Source organism: Tiliqua scincoides, chromosome 1, assembly GCF_035046505.1.
Source record: "Tiliqua scincoides isolate rTilSci1 chromosome 1, rTilSci1.hap2, whole genome shotgun sequence".
In the NCBI taxonomy this organism is placed as follows: Eukaryota; Metazoa; Chordata; class Lepidosauria; order Squamata; family Scincidae; genus Tiliqua; species Tiliqua scincoides.
In genome coordinates, this window is record NC_089821.1 from 110,048,325 (window position 1) to 110,066,676 (window position 18,352).

The window sequence follows — 18,352 nt, forward strand, 5'->3', positions numbered from 1 at the left end:
TAATAAATATATTATAATATTATATTTAATATATTTAATATAGTTAATATTTCTGGCCACTTCCTGTTTAATAATGTCACTTCCAGCCCTCAGGAACATGATGGGGAGTCATGGCCAATAGCCACGGGGGTCAAAGGAGCCACTGGCTGGAAAAGTTTGAGTACCACTGATCTAGCCTATAATGTCCCCATGAGAGCGACATAAGGCAAAGTTTTATGAGCATTTGTTTCTTTTTGCAAATAAACATGGTAGTTTTTCCATGTGTCCAGTAGGAATATGATCTGTTTCAAATTATTTAATGAAATGCAGCTTTGATTTTATAAATTTCATCCCACATATTGATTTACATACTACTCATTCGAAATCAATATGCGGGATGAAATTTATGAAGAACAAATTGTGACAACTATATACTTTGGAATTCGGACTCATTAAGGCCAAAATCCTATCCAAATTTCCAGCACTGGCATAGCTGTGCCAATCGGGCATGTGCTGCATCCTGCAGTTGGGTGGCAGTCATGGAGGCCTCCTCAAGGTAAAGGCATGTTTGTTCCCTGACCTCAGACCTGTATTGCCCTTACCTCGGAATGGAAAATTCTAAATGTTTATTAACCAGTCATTTATTTTAATAGGTAGAGTGATATTTTCTTTGCAAATTTTCCTCTATGTAAGCTTTTTTAAAAAGACACTTTTAGTGCCCAATCCTACACTTACCATGTGTCCTCTTTCCTAGAAATCTGCTGGTGCTGACTGCTTTCCAGCTGTTCCAAAATGCACTCCATGTCAGGCTGCCAGCCATTACTTAATGTGCTGCCAGCAGGCCTGCGTCTTCCCACCCACAATGACATGTCTCCCACTGCTGAACGACTATTTAGCTATCACAGGCTTGAGTAGACCCCTCCTACGTAAGGCAATTGTTCCCTTACCCAGAAGAGACCTCTGCAACTGACCCCTTCATCATAGGATGCAGTAGTTGCCATTTTGGTGCCTCTGCATTGATGGAGTGGTGGATAGGACTGGGCTGTTAGGCTGCAGTTCTATACACACTTACTGGGAGAATGCCCCATTGAAGACAATGGGGCTTATTTCTGATAATGCATGCATAGGATTGGCTTTTAAAGATCTGAAGAGAGGATCTTAAAAAACAGGCATCAAAATAATTTTGACTGAATTCAACTTTTATATGCTACTTTTTGTAATATATGGATTGGGGCTAAAACACTTTAAACATTCAACCAACTGCATTCCAGGCTGCTCTCAACCTAGCACTAACAGCATACTTGATGAAGGGTTAAAAATAGCAAGTGAGAAATGCTTCACGAGCAATTCTGTCCAGAAAGTTATCTGGAAGCCTACTCAAATGCCTGAAATGGAATTTCAGTCTCCTTAATCCCCATATATGCAGAAGCGGATTCCAGTTTTGCATTCTAAGTGGAGAAGGAATCAGGAAATACAAATGACCATAAAGTTCGCCAGAAATACTGGAATATTTTACATCCCTCTATATCAGCAGTAGTAGAGATTTCTAAGAACTGCAGTACAAAACATTAACCTTTTCATCCATCAGTTGGGAGACCTTTAACCTTCTTTTGTGTAATCACCTTCTTATCTACACAGAACAACTTTTCAAATAATACTTAAGCCCCTTAACATAGCCCCTTAAGTCCAGTGTTTGTGCATGCTTGCTAAACTGAGTGAAAAACTGATATAAAAGGGGAGGATGAGGAGGAAAGAGGAAAAGAAATAGGGGTAGACAAAGAAGACAAAAAGGAAATTAACGCTTCTGTACCTGCTCACTGGGCTCCAATTTCTGTCCTTTCAGGAACCATTCCACTACAATTCCTTCATAGGAGAGCTCACATTCAAAGGTTGCTGTTTCACCAGCTGTCACAGTTACATCCTTGAGAGGCCTCAGCAGGCCAATTACACGTGCTTGATGAGAAGAAGAAATCATCTTCAGATTAGCCACTTCCTCCCCTTACTAACCTCCATAATGTCTTTCCCCAGAGAGAGAGGAAGTATGATTGTACTGAGGCTATTTAAATTCCCTAGCGAGACTGGGGTTGTTGGGGCTCTCAAGGGGAGGGTTGGTCACTGGAGATTCCCTATTTGCAGAGCCTGTTCTTTTTAAATGAAAAGATCAGCAGGAAAGTTGCAGCGCATCTGTCCCTTTGCCAAGCCCTGCATGCCTCTTGCTAGATAAGGCATGCGCCTTCCAAAATAGCAAGACCTGCGATTGGACGCTGAGACAAGTGGTCACCAACTGTGTAGGGTGTCCCTGTCCATCAGGCTACCAGCAATTTCCACAAATGTCAGCATGGTGTTATCTTTCAAATCTTAACCTGAAATGTCAGCCCAGGAAAGCGTCTATTTGCAATATTTTAAATTTTATAACAACTGATTACGCAATACCATTTGTAAACTATCCTGGTATTGGTATCTTTTTTCTTCTATAAAGAAGAACATAATCTAATTAATCAATTAAAACTCTTTATATAATATAGGATTTTATATCATGGTCTGCTAACAAAAACCAAATTGAATTAAATGTACCAGACTGAAATAACTAACATAAAAATGTTTGCACAGCAGGGCCAAGAGGCAAAGCTATGTCAAAATGTTAGAAGAGCTGAACACCAACCCCCACTCCAAGCTCATTTGATTGGCCTTCCTCTTCATTCACCATCTCATTCATGTCACCACCACCCTATCCCACAACAGGCAGAGCAATACATCATGACACCAACTTGTTTCCATTCATTGACGTAATTGCTAATTAAACTTGGTGTAATAGTGTAAATACCTGGTTTACACTATTAAAACACTTACGTTTCACTCGAAGGTGAGCACTGGATTTGGCATTGGCTGCTTGGAAGTCTACACCACCAGCTTGGTCCAAACGTACATTGTAGAGTACAAGAAAATGTTTTTTGCCTTCCTCCTTAATCTCACAGTCCTTTAGAAAGAAAACAAATAGGGAAAAAACCTTTTATAGGACATGGATTTATAGCAGTGGTTCTTTTAGATAAAGGGACTGCCCTTTTGGAATTTCTCTCAGACTGCCACTTGCTTTCTTCAGATAGCTTTCTTATTCCCAGATCTTGGGAATCCAAAAAGGTAGCAAAATTTCATTTCCCTTTATTTCACTCTTTTGGGAACATAGGGTTGCCCAGGCTGAAGCTATTTGGCAGCTACACATCTGAGCATGATAGGAATGTGAATATTGAAGCTGGAACATTATCCAACAGAAAAAAAAGATGCATGGAATACCTTGTATTTTCATCTGGTTAGGGACCAGAGCATGAATCAAAGTCATAAATGGCAGTTGCAAAGCAACTTCCACCAGTGCAGGCTGCCAGGGTACTGGCAGGGAATACAGAGCAGGTAAGGTTGAGCAGGGGTGGAACGGGGCAGTGGATGGCAGAACAGAGGAGGGGTGGGCATACAGAGCAGTGACTGGGTAGAGAGGAGGGAGGGATGGCAGCAACAGCCCAGGCCTGATCCACCTTCCTGGATCAACGTAGACTTGCACCACTATAGATTGCAATGATTTCCTCAGAACACTATCTTTCTGAACAATTTCAATTATATTTCAATTTCAATTATATGCCGTCAAGTGGAGCGTGGGAGGCGAAGGGCCAGAGAGAGGCCAGACCGGGAAGGAATCCAGCTGGATGGAGGAGTTCTATGAAAGACTAGAACTATTCAATTGTAAAAATCCCTATGGGGGTTTAGAACAGCCTGCCTATGTAAACCGCCTTGGATTAAAGTCTGAGGAGAAATCTGACAACCAAAGAAAGGCAGTATATAAATACCTGTATAAATAAATAAATATTTCTAGATTGTGATTCATCTCTATATTTTAGTAAACATCTTATTTTAAAAGGTTAGCTATTGGTCAGAATGTTTTACTCCATTGTTGGATCAAAGGTAACTCTTTTGACTTCCAAATCATTGTCATTAAGATTATTTGAACCTGTAAAATTAAAGATGATTCAACCTTATTTTTCTTATTTCTTTCATGTAATCTAATTCTATCATTAGTGGGGCTACACATGTAGGTAGGATCATCATGTACACAGTTTAACTACTTTTTCAGCTTCACAGTACATACCTAGCAGTTTCTAATCTTAATTCACCAATGAATAAATTTCACCTTGAATATATTTCAAAATAATTTTCTATCACACTACTGCAGGGTGATGTTTTCACTCCCATCCTCAAGACACAATGATATAATTTTAGACATTCTATACTGTGTAATTTAAATAAATAATTCTGAATTGTGATAATTAAATAAGAAACTGTTAAGAGGAAAAAGAGTAAACAGGTTGTATGAAAAGACATGGACTTTGAACCAAAAATCCCATCACATGAAGGGGAACCCCAATTTATCCCCATCAGCAATCTCTTGCAATGAATGACCCAATCCTCTGAAGCCTGTGTTCTACATGTGTACGCATGTGTATGAGTACACATGAGAAAACTGGTGACCTTCCCCTCTCCCTACTCCTGTTCAAACAGAGTGCCTTCCAGCAGTACAGCAAGATCTTTGAACTGATGCAGAATTCTTGTATTAATGCATTTCTTGAAGTTCTCTCTCAAGGTACTTATTAATAAGGTACTTAATAAGGTACTTATTAAGCAAACCATGAATGAGTTGTATTGAGAAGTATAGCTTACAGGTGACTGAGTCAAGGGTTCCCCTTTCAATTTCCAGTTAGCATGAACATCGTCCTCAGAGATTTCCGTATCAAAGCGAGCAGTCTCTGTCTCAAATATTTCCACACTATACAGAGGACGAACAATCTTTATATCACGGTCTGAAAAAGAAAAAAAAAATCCAATGCTGTTAGCCTTTCAGACCCCACATCCATCAGTAGTACTGCAGTTGCAAAGCAGTCTGCCAGCAAGTGCTGCAGGCCTGCTGGCAGGGAGGCCAGAGTCCAGAGTGCCCTCCCACATGTTGGCGGACACTTGAAGATCCAGTAACGCAGGTAATTCAACATAGGGGTTGAAGGGAGGTAGGGAGACAGTCGAATGGGGTAGGGAGTGAATGGAATGGAGTGATGATGGGGTTGGGGAAAAGGCGGACTGGGCCTGGAAGGATGGGTTTGCTGGCAGTGCACGCTTAATCTTGACCCCCTTCTTGGGACTGATCCGCCTTCCTGGGTTGACATGGATTTTCTGACCCAGCTCAAGACACATAACAGCTGCTGGGGCTTACCACAGGGCAAAGGGATAAATGTCCCTTTACCTTGAGGAGACCACTAGCAGCCAAAAATCCCTCATGGGATACAGCAGAAGCTGCATTGGTGCTGCTGCATCAGCACACAGAGATTTAGTTAGGATTGGTTGCAAATTAGAGACTGGTAAACTGAACGCTATAACAGAAAGACTGAGAAGATGAACTTACCTTCAATGTTGAGTTTGGCTGAAGTTTGGTCAGTGCCACAATCACAGGTATATTGACCAATATCTTTCTTTAAAGCTTTCTTGAGGATAAGTATTCTCTTTTTGCCATCAGCCTTGATAATGACATTCTTAGATGGAGTTAGTTCTTTACCATCTTTAAACCATTTTACTGGAGCATTTGCTTTGCTTATTTCGCATTGTAGAATCACTTCATCTTTCTCCACAGCAGTGTAATCTTGAAGCTTCCCAGTAAAATATGGATCCCCCTCTGCAGGTCAAAGTGAACATTGATATCCTTAGTATATGTTACATGTTCAAAGCAGTAGCAACTTACGGAAGACATCTGAAAGGAATTCCTTTTTAGTAGGATTTTCATTTTGGGTTTCCAAAATGTTGATAAAGCATTCTAAAAGCTAAATTAGAAATTTCTGCATAGTTATTCTGAAAACATTGCTGATTTTGTGTTGCAAAAACTTTCTCAAAAACTTTTTCAACACAGACCTGAAAGAGACATGTTTCTAAGGTGTTCTGAGCACCATTTATTATATTTTTAAGAGATTTGTATGCTGCCTTTCAATTTATAAAAGAGCCATAAGGTAGTTTACAACACACTGAAACAGCTGTAACACTAAAGCATCCAAAAATGTAGAAAATGAATAATACTACAATAAACCAAGACTGAAACAAGCAGCACAAACCACAAGTATGGCAGAGTCATATAGAGACAACCCTCCCCACCCATGTTAATTAAAAATTCAGGAAAATAGGATGACCTGATGTCTAAATTAATTTTAAAAAAGAAAAAAAAAAACAAGCACAGGAACCTGGAAAAAACACTTCAATAAACTGATAGGCAGGCTCTTTGGGAAGAAACCATCCTTTAGATACCCCGATTTCAAGCCACTTAGGGCTTATAAGAAAGAACCAGCACTTTAAATTAAATTTCCGAACTCCAACCAATGCTGACATATTTATACTTAAGCCATTTAGGGTCCTTTGAATTGTATGGGCAGTCAATCCATCCCAGCTTAAGTCAGTGGGACAACTAACTTAGATTCTAAGATATCGGCGTAAAGATTGTGAGTAATTAGTATGGACAACTTTCTAAAGACTGTACTGAAAAGTTCATTCATACATTAACCTATGAGACTGATGTCAAGTTTATTCTTCCTATGGAAATATGCTAATCAAGCTACAAAAAGTAACCAGTTATGGTCACATTGTGAATTGATAGTAATGTATGGTGTTTTGATTTGTTTTTTTTAATTATAGTATTATTCATATAAAATACCATAGTGATAGACAAAACCGAAACAATATTAACCACAGAACAATAAAGCACAATCCCAAAACAAATAAATAAAACAACCAACAATAGGACAGCAGTAATATCTAAAAACAGCAAACAATACAGACTCTCCAGACACCATCACTCCATAAAATGGAACCTGGAACAGAGCCGACTCAGAAGATCTTAAGTGCTGAGGTGGCTCATATGGATAAAGCTTGCATGCACATTGATACATTAAACTTCTGGAAGAGATTATACGTAAGAAGATTCAACATGTACATTCAGATTCAGATTACACATACCAAGAACAGTAAGTTTAGCTTCACATGATTTGCCCATAGCTTCCACTTTGATCTGAGATGTGTCATCAATATTGAGATCTTTAAATGTGAGCGTATGGAATTTGCCATCATCCTTCATTGAAACAACCTTAGAGGTATGCAGTCGTTGGTCATTCTTATACCAAATAACAGGGATATTGTCATGGGACAGCTCAACAGTGAATTCTGCAGTTTCACGCTCCTTTGCTGTTACATCCTTGAGAGGCGTAATGAATTCAAGGCGAATTCCTAAATCATAAAAGCATCTCATTAAAGTCAAATTGTGATGGATAAAATGGTACAAATGTGCAAACATGCTATCAGTGGAACCAGTGGTATCAACAAACCTTCAATGATCAACTTTGCACTGGTTCGTTTATCTTCAGCCTCAAACATGTATTTAGCTTCATCCTCAAAAGCCACGCTCTTAATGACAAGGGCATGTCTTGTGCCCTCAGGAATGATTTCAAATTTCTCGTCTCCTGCAATCTCTTGGGTTCCTTTCAACCAACGGAAAGTCTTAGGTTCCCTAGAGACCTCACATTCAAACTTGGCTTCGTCCTTCTCAAAGACCTTAACATCACTGAGCGGAGTTATAAAGATGAGAGGCAACTCTGAAATTGAATCAAGTAATGACTAGTGTTAGAGGTGCATTGCTCTCACTTGCTATTGATATTGTGATGGTGGACTATGAGAAAATTTTGTGAGATGAGACTTGACACTTTCTAACCCTACCTTTCACTTTCAGATTAGCAGCGCTTTTAGCATTTGCAGCCTGGAAGGACACTTCTCCTGTCATATCCAATTTGCAGTTGTAAAGGACCAGAATGTGTTTCTTGCCATCTTGAATCATTTCACAATCCTGATTTTTATTTGGGGGGAAAAAGTAAAATTTTTGATCCAACCACTCACAAAAGGTAATTTTTTTAAATTTAGATTTTGGGGTTTTGTTCCTTTGTTTGAAAGAGACTTACAGGTGAAGCTGTTAAAGTTTCTCCCTTTAATTTCCAAATTGCATGAACATCAGGCTCAGAGATTTCAACCTCGAATCGTGCTGTCTCACCAACAAAGACCTCAACTCCATATAGAGGACGCTCTATTTTGATTATTCGAGCTGAAAATAAATATGTATATATCTCAGATTTCCTGCTTTGGTCAATATGTGTAAAAGCTTTCAAAGAGGTTCGGCTGAAGGAGTTCAATCACTTACCCTCAATCTTAACTTCAGAATTTGTCTTATCAGTTCCACAGTTGCATTCATAATTTCCCTTATCAGCATCTGACACTTTTTTAATTTTTAAAATGCGGCGTTTGCCATCGGTCTTTATGGAGATTCTCTTGGAAGCAACCAGTTCCTCACCATCTTTATACCATTTCACTGGCACGTCTTTGCTAAGTTCACACTCCAGAATCATATCATCTTTCTCAACAGCAGTATAGTCTTGCAATTTCACAGTGAAATATGGATCGGCCTCTATAAGATACGGGTTGAGTATGAAGTCGTTAATTTTTGAAGAGGTTAGTGATCACAGTGAATTGACACATATAAACACAAAGATTCAACATAAAAATAAATACATAAAGATTCAAAAGATAAACAATAAGTGGCAATATATTACCTAAAACCTTCAGGTTTGCCTTAGTGTGCAATGTCTTAACTTGAGCCTTGATCTCAGAGATGTCATCAAGTGTCACTTCTGCAATTTCTAACTTGTGAATCTTGCCTTCTGCAGTCATACGAACTGTTCTGCTTGTGTGGAGTTTCTTATCGTTTTTGAACCAGGTCACTGGCATGTCTTCGTGAGAAAGTTCAAATTCAAAGTGAGCTGTTTCTCCTTCCTTCACTGTCTGATCTTTGAGTGGGGAGATGAATTTCAGCCTGATACCTGAAATACGGCAAATAATAATGAATGCCATACAGTCATGGCAGATGGTAGTGAGAGAGCCAACATCCATGTCACTTTTAGCCTCCATTTCAAACTACTACTTTCAGGCCTGGCAGAGACTTTTCCTCAACCTGTTACAATGTCAGGAGCGAATGTGGTGTTTTAATGCATATATATTTATGCTGCTGTATATTGTTTTGTATATATTGTTTTGTAATTAATGTATATAGTGTAATTAAAGAAATCCTTGTTACTCCTGCTCTCTCCTTTCTGCTCCCCAATCCTCAGAATGCTGTGAGCAAAAGCAAAAGAATGTGTTCGGTTGTAAAAGTATATATAAGCTATAAATTAACAACCCTCCCTCTTTCTTCTCTGGAAGAAGCTCTCTGAATGCAGGCTTTTCTTCTGCAAAAAATTAACAGCGAAACATTTCGACTAATTAGTAAGGAAGCCACTAAAACCAGATGTATTTCGTCAAGGTCAGAAGAAGTATGCAGGAGAACGCAGACGGACCAAGAGGGCTCTCCAAACAGTAGAAGACTGCCTATTCAGAGCTCAAGGCAGTGTGAAGGGAATAACGGAATCAAGAAAGTAACTTTATTCCTGTAAAAAGCAAGCCAACTCAGGAGTGAACATTTCCAGGCCGAGACAAACGACTGAGGTCTTAGAAGGCAGGCCCTTCAGGTGATGCTCCAAGGGATAAAGAGACGAAGTCAAAGAGGCAGAGGCAGAAGATTTTATCATCCCTTCCCCCCCCCGCCCCACCCAGTATGGACTTTTTGGATTACTGGTCAGCTCACCAAGAGGAAGAAAAACCACCACCATGTGTTTTTCCAGCCCAGGTGTAATGTATAATTTGTTGGCTAAGTCTGACTGTGTGTGAGAGTGTGCAATAGTTTAGCATTATTTTAATGTCACATTAATAAAGCTGGATTTAATGGATATCACTGTTTAGAGGTGATTCCAGCCCTCAAAGTGGATAAGATTTATTTCCCCTCTCTCTATTTAAGAGTGGAAGTGGAAGGGCCCAGTGAACCCTTCCCCTTCTTTCCCTGCAGGGCAAGTTCATTGGGCTCTGGCTTCAGGGCCTCTGAGAGGAATTTTATCAGGGGGTACAAAGTTTCTTTGGGGCCCCTTTCCAAAGAGGGAGGAGGGTAAAACAGAGTGGGGAGTGGCAATGGGGGTGAGCAGAATGGGGGCAGGGTGAAAGTGGCAACTATTGATCATAAAGACCTGTCTTTGGAGCCCAGGTCTACCAGTTTTCCCAATGCAGAGCACAGATCTACTTGTCTGCCCGGCATTGGCACCTTGATATAGGAATGCAGAAAACCAAACACACTCCTAAATCTTTCAAATATAGCAAATCATTGCAGGAGATTAGGATCATTATATTTAGGCTCACACTAGAATGGAGAGTGTCCTGTGTACACCAAAACGGAGTTCTGCAGCCATGCCACTGAGCTCCTCAACACTCCTTCATGGTTAGCTGATCCACAAGCCAAAGAGCTATTGTAGCAGGTCAGTTTCCTCGCAGATGTGACACTGTTAAGGAATGTATGCATTCCTGGGCCCAGTGTTTATGGCTTGTGGCAGTAGTTGCTGCCATGTGCCCATGGTAATGCCCCCAGCATTCCATGTGGGCAGTGAATCTGGGTGACTGGAAAATGTAAGATCCCAGGAATTTTCTGGGCCCTCTTCTTTGGCTCCTGGGCCCCCTTTCTGACCCTAGGCCTGGGTACAAATTACCCCCTTTACCCCCGTCTCCTAGGCCCTGTCTGGCTTGTTTTGGATCTCACAGGAGCTGCAGCTTATTGATTCTTTTTGTAATTTTTACAGGATAATTCTTCACACTAATGAACTTGCCTTCCACAAACAGTTTTGCTGTGGTCTTCTTTCCTTCAACCTCAGCAGTGTACTCTCCTTCATCATCAAACTGAGAATCATTGATGACTAAGATGTGCTTCTTTCCATCTGCAATTATGTCAAACTTTTCTCCAACTTTGATTATGTCACTGCCTTTAGACCATATAACATTAGCTTCCCTGGTAAGCTGGCATTCAAACCTTGCTTGCCGCTTTTCTGGTACAGTCACATCTTTCAAAGGCACTGCAAAGTCAAGCTCAATTTCTGAAATAAAGAATATACATCCGTGTTTTTCCAGCATTTAGTAGTTCATTTTTAAATTTTAAAAAATAGTGTATCCTATATTTTTTCCTCAAAGTGACTTTCAACAAAGGTTAAAAAATAAACCATTGAGAAAAGGCAAAAAAGCAGAAAAAATAGCAACCCAATAAATTGTACTGAAAGGGCTAATATTAGCTATATTAGTTATGCAGAAAAACAATCAGCTCAATTAAGGCCAGAAAATGCCTGCTGAAATAATAGCATCTTCAGCCTCTGCCAGTAGACAAGTGGAGGGAGAGCCAACAACATCTTATGAGCCAGGGAATTTCATAGTTCTTTTGTATACCACCACCAAGTGGACCTCAAAAGATAATAAGGGCATTCTGGGATTATTTTAAGGAGAGGCAGATTACCTTTCACTGTCAAAATAGCTGAAGTTTGTGCATTCAATGCCTGATAGAGAACTTCTCCAGCTTGCTCTAATTTGACTTTGTGTAAGGTTAAGAAACGCTTTCCTCCTTCAGCTTTGATCTCACATGTCTGAAATATAATGAAACATTGTTACTGTAAGAAAAATGGCATTCTCATCACAGACTACTACATTTTCTACATCTAATTTATTTTTGTTGAATCTTCATAATATTTAGTGACTGAAAGTCAGAACTGAGATGGCCTGGTTCGACAAGGCATGGGACTCAGTAATCAACAACATGAAATTCTTATGTGTGGCTACGGAAATCTTTTTAGGATCAAAGTAAAAATGGCTGTGACAGAACAGCATTAAAGAGTGCTATAATCAATTGGTTGATGTTGCAGGAACCCATGCTGGTTGAGAGTTTTTAAATCTCCCAATAAAACTGAATTGAGAATTACATAATAACTATAAAACTCAACAATGTTATAGTCTTGTTATCCCATTGTTATATTGACCAACTTTATTTAAAAAAATGTACCATACTCTTAAGTTTTTAAGACAGATGCTTACAGGTGAAGGTCTGAGTACTTCTCCTTTCAATTTCCATTCCCCGGCGATATCTTCTTCAGAAATCTCTGTATCAAAGCTCGCACTTTCTTTCTCATAAACGGTAACATCTTCAAGTGGCTTAAGTAGTTCAGCTTCACGCTCTGGTATTCAAAAATGAAGGAATAATATATAGGCAGTCAATGCAAAACACCCCCAGTCTCACCAGTTTCAGTGCTCAGTTTTACTATGTGCGGTGAAACCACCAGTAATGTGTTAGCTTAACAGAATACACGACTTACCACCAAGTGTCAGTTTAGCTGAATATCTTCGACCTTCAACTTCCACTGAATATTCTCCAATATCTTCAGGCTTGGCATTCTTCACTTTAAGGAAGAGATGATGGCCATCTTTTATAATTTCTGTTTTGTCATTTGGTTCAAGAGGAATCTCCTCATCACCTTTGTACCATTTAACATTTGGTGTATCCTTAACAATGTCACAGGCAAAGGTAGCGGTACCCTTTGGTTTCACATGCTGGTCTCTGATGGGCTTCACTAGCCAATCTTTTATCATTTCTGCATGACAAAATACAATAATTGTTTTTATTAGACATAAAAATTCTAATAATTGTTAGCATTTGTACAGTGATCATAAAGGTGAATAACAAGCGATCTTTCTCTGGTGTGTGTGCTTTTTTTATTTATCAGAAAACTCCATTGCTGCCACATCTTGCCTCATATTTTGCCATCCCCATTCTCTCATCTTTTTCTATTCTTTACGGTTTAATCTAAGGCCCAAATCTATCCAACTTTCCAGTGCTGATGCAACTGTGCCAACAGGGTATGCACTGAATGCTGTGATGGGGAGGCAGTCATGAAGGCCTCCTCAAAGTAAGGGAACATTTGTTCCCTTACCTCAGGGCTACATTGACACTGGAAAGTTGGATAGGATTGAACCAAATGACTTTTGCCAGAGATCAGGATTGTTGTTCAGGCATAAGGCAAGTACGGACCTTACAACTATCCAGAACTGGGTCCCTGGAGTGGTATTTCTCTGGTCAGATCAGTTACAACACAGGGTTGGCATGGTGTGGCAGAATCAGGGCTAACTGTCAGGGCTGGGAAACAGGTCAATGGGGACAATGGGGAGTTGTGATGTGGGGGTAGTGGTTCCCTATCCACCCATTTCTTTCACAAACCACTTTGTTCAGGAGCAGCCTTCCCACTGGAACTCCGGCAGCGCACACCTCTGTGCGCTGTCAGAGTGTGTTCTGCTACTTCCACTCATTAACACTGGCAGAACATTCTAGCAATTTTGAGAAGAATGTCACTTACCAACCACTTTAACGCAAGACTGACAGCTAAGTTCAGTATTTTCAACAGTCACAGTGTATGTTCCAGCATCAGTGTCGTCAGTATCCATTATAGTGATGGAACGCTGCAGACCAATAATACTCAGAATAAATTTGCCCGGTTTGTCTTTAACAATTTCCCCATCCTTTCGCCAGACCACATCTCTCTCTTTGTTCAGCTCACAACTTAGATAAAATGGTTGCCCTTTGATCACAGTAACTTCTTCTTCAAGAGTCTTCACAAACCGCACGGGTATTTCTGGTGAAGAGAAGAAAACCGGTATATTGTTGCAGATTATCTCATTTGCATTAAATACAGCACAAAATTTTAAGGCACATAAAAATGGTCACCCCACAACAGAGATGGATTTGTGCTCGAATATGCACATCATTTTTGTGAGCATGAGAAGCATCCCATTCATTTCAACAGAGGAAGCAGATTTTGAGCATAAATACCATAAAGAAATCCTAACCTAGGCCAAGAATGTCTGCGTACACATCCAAAGACGCAGGATAAATTTGCTGTTTGGAGGTAAGTATATACAATTTAAACTACAAAGCTACCAAAAAAATGTTAAGAAATGCACATTAACTCTAACAAATAAAGAAAATGGAAACCTATGGCATAAATGAGATGCACTATATTTAAAACATAGATGAATAAGAACATATTTAGAAGTGCCATGAATACCTTCAACAATAAGTTTTGCTGTTGATGTCTTTTCTTTGTTTCCCAGTTTCAGTACACAAGTGTACTCGCCAGCATCTGAAAGCTGGACATCAATAATATGGAGCTTCCTGTCTTTCCCATCAGCGATAAACCTATGCTTAGGGCTCTCGCGGATATTGCTGCCATCTTTCATCCAAGTGGTGATAGCCGTGGAGGGAGAAATGAGACATTCAAAGATAGCAGAAGAGCCTATGGACTCAGCTTCTGTCAGCACTATGTCCTTAATTTCTTTAACAAACTTGAGTGGCACTGCTTTAAGTTGGTAAGTGAAAGGAGGCTCATCAGGAGGTTTCTCTCCACCACTTCCTGGCCGTAACTTTCTCCTTTCTGCATCCGCAGGTGAAGGTGTCTTTTTGGCTACAAGATAGATATAAAAAAGTATAAAGTTGATCTCTGTATGAATTTTGTTTGCATTCATGCTTTTTTGTAGACCAGGGGTGTCCAAAGTTTTTGGCAGGAGGGCCACAGCATCTCTCTGACACTGTGTCGGGGGCCGGGGAAAAAAAGAATTAATTTACATTTAAAATTTGAATAAATTTACATAAGTTTACATAAATGAATATATTAAAGATGAACTTATATGAATGAAGGTCTTGCAATAGCTCAAGGCCTATAAAAGGCCTTGCACAAAGCAAGGCTGGCCTTTCCTTTGCTGCCGCTACTGCATCACAGACATGAAACAACAAGCAGTGGAGGGAGCCCTCATCCCACAGCTCATGCGAGAGGTCAAACAGTCGCCCTCACGCTGAGAGCAGTTGTGTTGGGCCAGTGTGGGCTCCAACAAATCTCCGGAGGGCCAGAGGCTCATTGGAGACTGGGGGCTCCCTGAGGGCTACATTGAGAGGCCTCAAGGGCCGCAAGTGGCCCCAGGGCTGGGGTTTGGGCACCCCTGATGTAGACTGAAGTGGGATTAGGAAACTGGCAGTTAGTTGCCAGTTTGACAGAAATCAACAGGGATGCAATTTGAGAAACACAAACCAAGCAAGCAAGTATACTAAGCAGAGAATTCATGCAGTTCTTATGTTTATGGGCACCATGGGTAGGAAATACCCATTAAATTTTGCTGGGTGCCTAAAACCAGAGACAACTCAAATATGAGGCAACTGAAGTTGTAGTGCATTAATAGTGGGTCGCAAGGGGAGCATGAGGGTGTGAGATTTAGGGTACTGTTCACCCAATCTGCTGCCACTTCCTTCCAGCCCACATTGGAAGCAAGCTGCATTGATCTGCTTCTTGCTCAAGTACATGAAAAACAGATCATCCACCTCCATACAGTGCTCCTTGCATGGTTTCCTCAAATGCAGAAGTCCAAGATTTCTGGTTTCATTTACAGGGATATTTATTTATTTATATCACTCCTTCATTCATGAGGCCCCTTTAAATAAAACTGGAAGTCTCGCACTTTGGGGTTTGAGGAACCTGTGCTAGGAACATAGCAGAGGCAGTGGTTGCAGGCAGCACCCAAGTTCACGCCTCCCCACCTAGAAGAACCTATCCTCTTATCTAAAAGACAGCTCCCTACAGTCTGTACCACACTCCAGACATTCTGTCACAACTCTAACAGGTTTGAGAAACAGAAAGTAGGACAGGACTATACTTACAAACAGAGCTTCAGTAAGTCTCTCCCAGTGAATTCTACGGAACAACGTATTGCTCCAGAAGAAGCACTGGGTTAACTGATAGGTGGGAAAGTGAGAAAAAGGAAAGACCTGAAGTTGTTCATAGCCTTCCTTCCCCTTTTATTCATTTAACTGCAACATTTGTTCACAGCAAGGAAAAAAAATCCTCCTTACACAGAATTATGAGTAGAAAATGCAGTTTTTAAAAATAGATGTTAATATTCCCAATTCCAGATGCGATCCTGTTATTTAGGCATGCTACAGCAAGCAACGTTCATTTTTTTCTACCATTTTTAAGTACCCTTTACACTTTTTGAAAATGATTTCATAAACATATGTACTTTGAAAGAAGATGAGCTATTACTTGTGAAAATGTTGCCAGGGATGGAAGAGAGATCATATCGACCTTATTTTGGTCTTTGCAACTCAGAAAGTCACATGGCTAGCAAATTGATTTTGAAAGGTCAGGTGTTTAGTAGTTCACAGCATAAAAGCTGGGCTTGCTGATTAGAACTATTAGCAATTTAAACATGCATCTTCTGTTTCTTACCTTTAATAGGACTTTTACCCTTTGCAGCTTCCTCCTTTGGTGCAGCTTTGGGCTCTGACATTAAAAACAGCAACAGTATTAGCAGGTATGACGTTAAGCTAGTCAAGCTAAATGTATGTAATTTTAAAACTATATTTGTTTCAAGTGTTGCATCTTTCTGTGTGATTTTTATATCTGAGAAGTTGTGCATATGCATATCACACGGATGGAAATTTCAGGGTCAGCATTTTAAATCTTTGGCTTCCATATCTTGTGAGTTAGACGCTTGTCCTGTAGATGCCATTCTCTGTCCCTGGGTTCATTTGTAGTACAGTAAATCAAATGTATTGCAGAGTCAATATTCATACCTGCTTTCTTCCCAACCACTGGAGTTGTCAAAGGAGCAGCCTCAGGAGCTGGTTCTGCAGGTGGCGTAGGAGATTTTAGAGCTGTGGAAAGAATTAATTTTTGTTTCTGTTTATCTAGTAACTGATCAAATTAGTTAACGAATGGTATTTCATACACATTTACTATTCATTTGAATCATAAAATAATTGGACTTGAAGTGCCATTAGCCAGAATATAGTTCAATGCAGTGGTGCACCTCCTATTATGTATGATGGGGCAAATGACCCAGGAATGAGACTTTAGGACCTGCGGAAGTCTCTCTGAGTCTCCTGACAGGGTCGGAAATGGTGTTTCCGTTCTTCTGCGAGCCGCAGGAAGCTTTCCCAATGCAGCCTGTGGTCGCACAAGGCTCAGTGAGCGTCAGGTCAGTGGGGGGGGGCAGATTTTTGTGTGGGGGCAGCAGCAGCCCACGGGGGGTGCCATCACAGACCTTTGCCCTGGGGTGTGGGGTTGGGGAGGTCCACCACTGGTTCAATGCATCTTTAATTAACAAACTTGCAACCTGATAAAGAAGGGCTACACCTGTCCAAAAGGTCATATGATAGAGTTTACACAAGTTTAGTGTCTCCATTACGTTACACTGACTTTATGCTAACATCATAACAATGATGCTGATACATCATTCGTATGCTGATACAAATATTTGAGATGAAGAGTAAGATGAAGAGGAAACATGTCTACTTGCTTATTAAAGATTTCCTACCTGTAGCAGGCTTTGGTTCAGGAATTGCTGCTGGTTTAGGTTCTGGCACTTGAAACACAAAAATAATGAATAGGTTAATGACAATGGAAGCTGAGTATTGCAGTTTCCAACAAGAAGGATAAACACTGTCAGAGCAACCGGCATCACAGCACAGCCAACAGAAGACACTTTCATTTTAATTTTTTACCATAAAAGAAAGCATTTGTAAACGACATCAGAGAACACACCTCGAAATGTATGAAGCCAAGAGACTAATGAAGAAGAAATGATGAAAGACTGAAGAAAGACACGGTAACCAGAAGACTGCAAAGATGGTAGTATTTTGGCTGGTTTATGCTAAAGATTAGTTTAGTTTGCAGATCAATATTCAAGAGCAGATTATTATTATTATATCCCACCTTTCCCATGCCAAAGCAAATGCCCAAAGGGGCTCACAAAGTTCCACAATAAATGCACACGGTATAACAAGTAAAATCATTTAAAAACACACACTCACACAAACACACACACACTGGAGAGCGGGGGGGGGGGGGTTAACTGTTTGGTCCAGGAAGAAGTAGCAAAGCCACAGCACTATTACAGCCTATTACACTATTACAGCACAGCCACAGTACCTGCACTATTACAAATGCAGTTTTAGTTACTGCAGCAAAGACGACAGCATCAGATATTTGTACCTTTCTTTGCCTCTGGCACAGGTTTTTCTTTTTCCTCCCTTTTCTTCACTGGTAAGATTTCAGTTTTCTTCTTTTCAACCTCCGGCACTTAAAAAATATTAGTTTATTGTAGAGACTGATTTGAAATACTTTGACTTCCTGGACACGTTTATAAATTTTAATGAGGAAAAATTGTACTGAGGGTAACTTTTTGTTCGTTTAAACAAGAGTTTATACTTCGTCAAGATCAGAATTTGTAGCAAAGATGATGAGTTGACATGCATCTATTTCAACACAAGATAAATGTGAAGACAGAGAAGGTCAAGGATGTACAGAATATGAGTAACATATAACTT

At 40.1% G+C, this 18,352-nt stretch overlaps 1 protein-coding gene across 1 annotated transcript in view; it reads right to left on the reverse strand.

The window, feature by feature from the left end:
- Window positions 1–18,352, reverse strand: part of TTN (titin) — a 322,156-nt gene that overhangs the window by 113,671 nt on the left and 190,133 nt on the right. The window contains exons 156-174 of the mRNA XM_066621689.1: window positions 17,341–17,388; window positions 16,598–16,678; window positions 16,251–16,304; window positions 14,043–14,438; window positions 13,335–13,610; window positions 12,300–12,575; window positions 12,022–12,161; window positions 11,450–11,576; window positions 10,776–11,039; window positions 8,646–8,912; window positions 8,237–8,500; window positions 8,001–8,140; window positions 7,762–7,888; window positions 7,374–7,640; window positions 7,009–7,275; window positions 5,417–5,683; window positions 4,684–4,823; window positions 2,830–2,956; window positions 1,790–1,932 (exon numbers count right to left, since the gene is read on the reverse strand). Coding sequence (XP_066477786.1) covers window positions 1,790–1,932; window positions 2,830–2,956; window positions 4,684–4,823; window positions 5,417–5,683; window positions 7,009–7,275; window positions 7,374–7,640; window positions 7,762–7,888; window positions 8,001–8,140; window positions 8,237–8,500; window positions 8,646–8,912; window positions 10,776–11,039; window positions 11,450–11,576; window positions 12,022–12,161; window positions 12,300–12,575; window positions 13,335–13,610; window positions 14,043–14,438; window positions 16,251–16,304; window positions 16,598–16,678; window positions 17,341–17,388 — 3,671 coding nt within the window. The remainder of the gene's footprint in view (window positions 1–1,789; window positions 1,933–2,829; window positions 2,957–4,683; window positions 4,824–5,416; window positions 5,684–7,008; window positions 7,276–7,373; window positions 7,641–7,761; window positions 7,889–8,000; window positions 8,141–8,236; window positions 8,501–8,645; window positions 8,913–10,775; window positions 11,040–11,449; window positions 11,577–12,021; window positions 12,162–12,299; window positions 12,576–13,334; window positions 13,611–14,042; window positions 14,439–16,250; window positions 16,305–16,597; window positions 16,679–17,340; window positions 17,389–18,352) is intronic.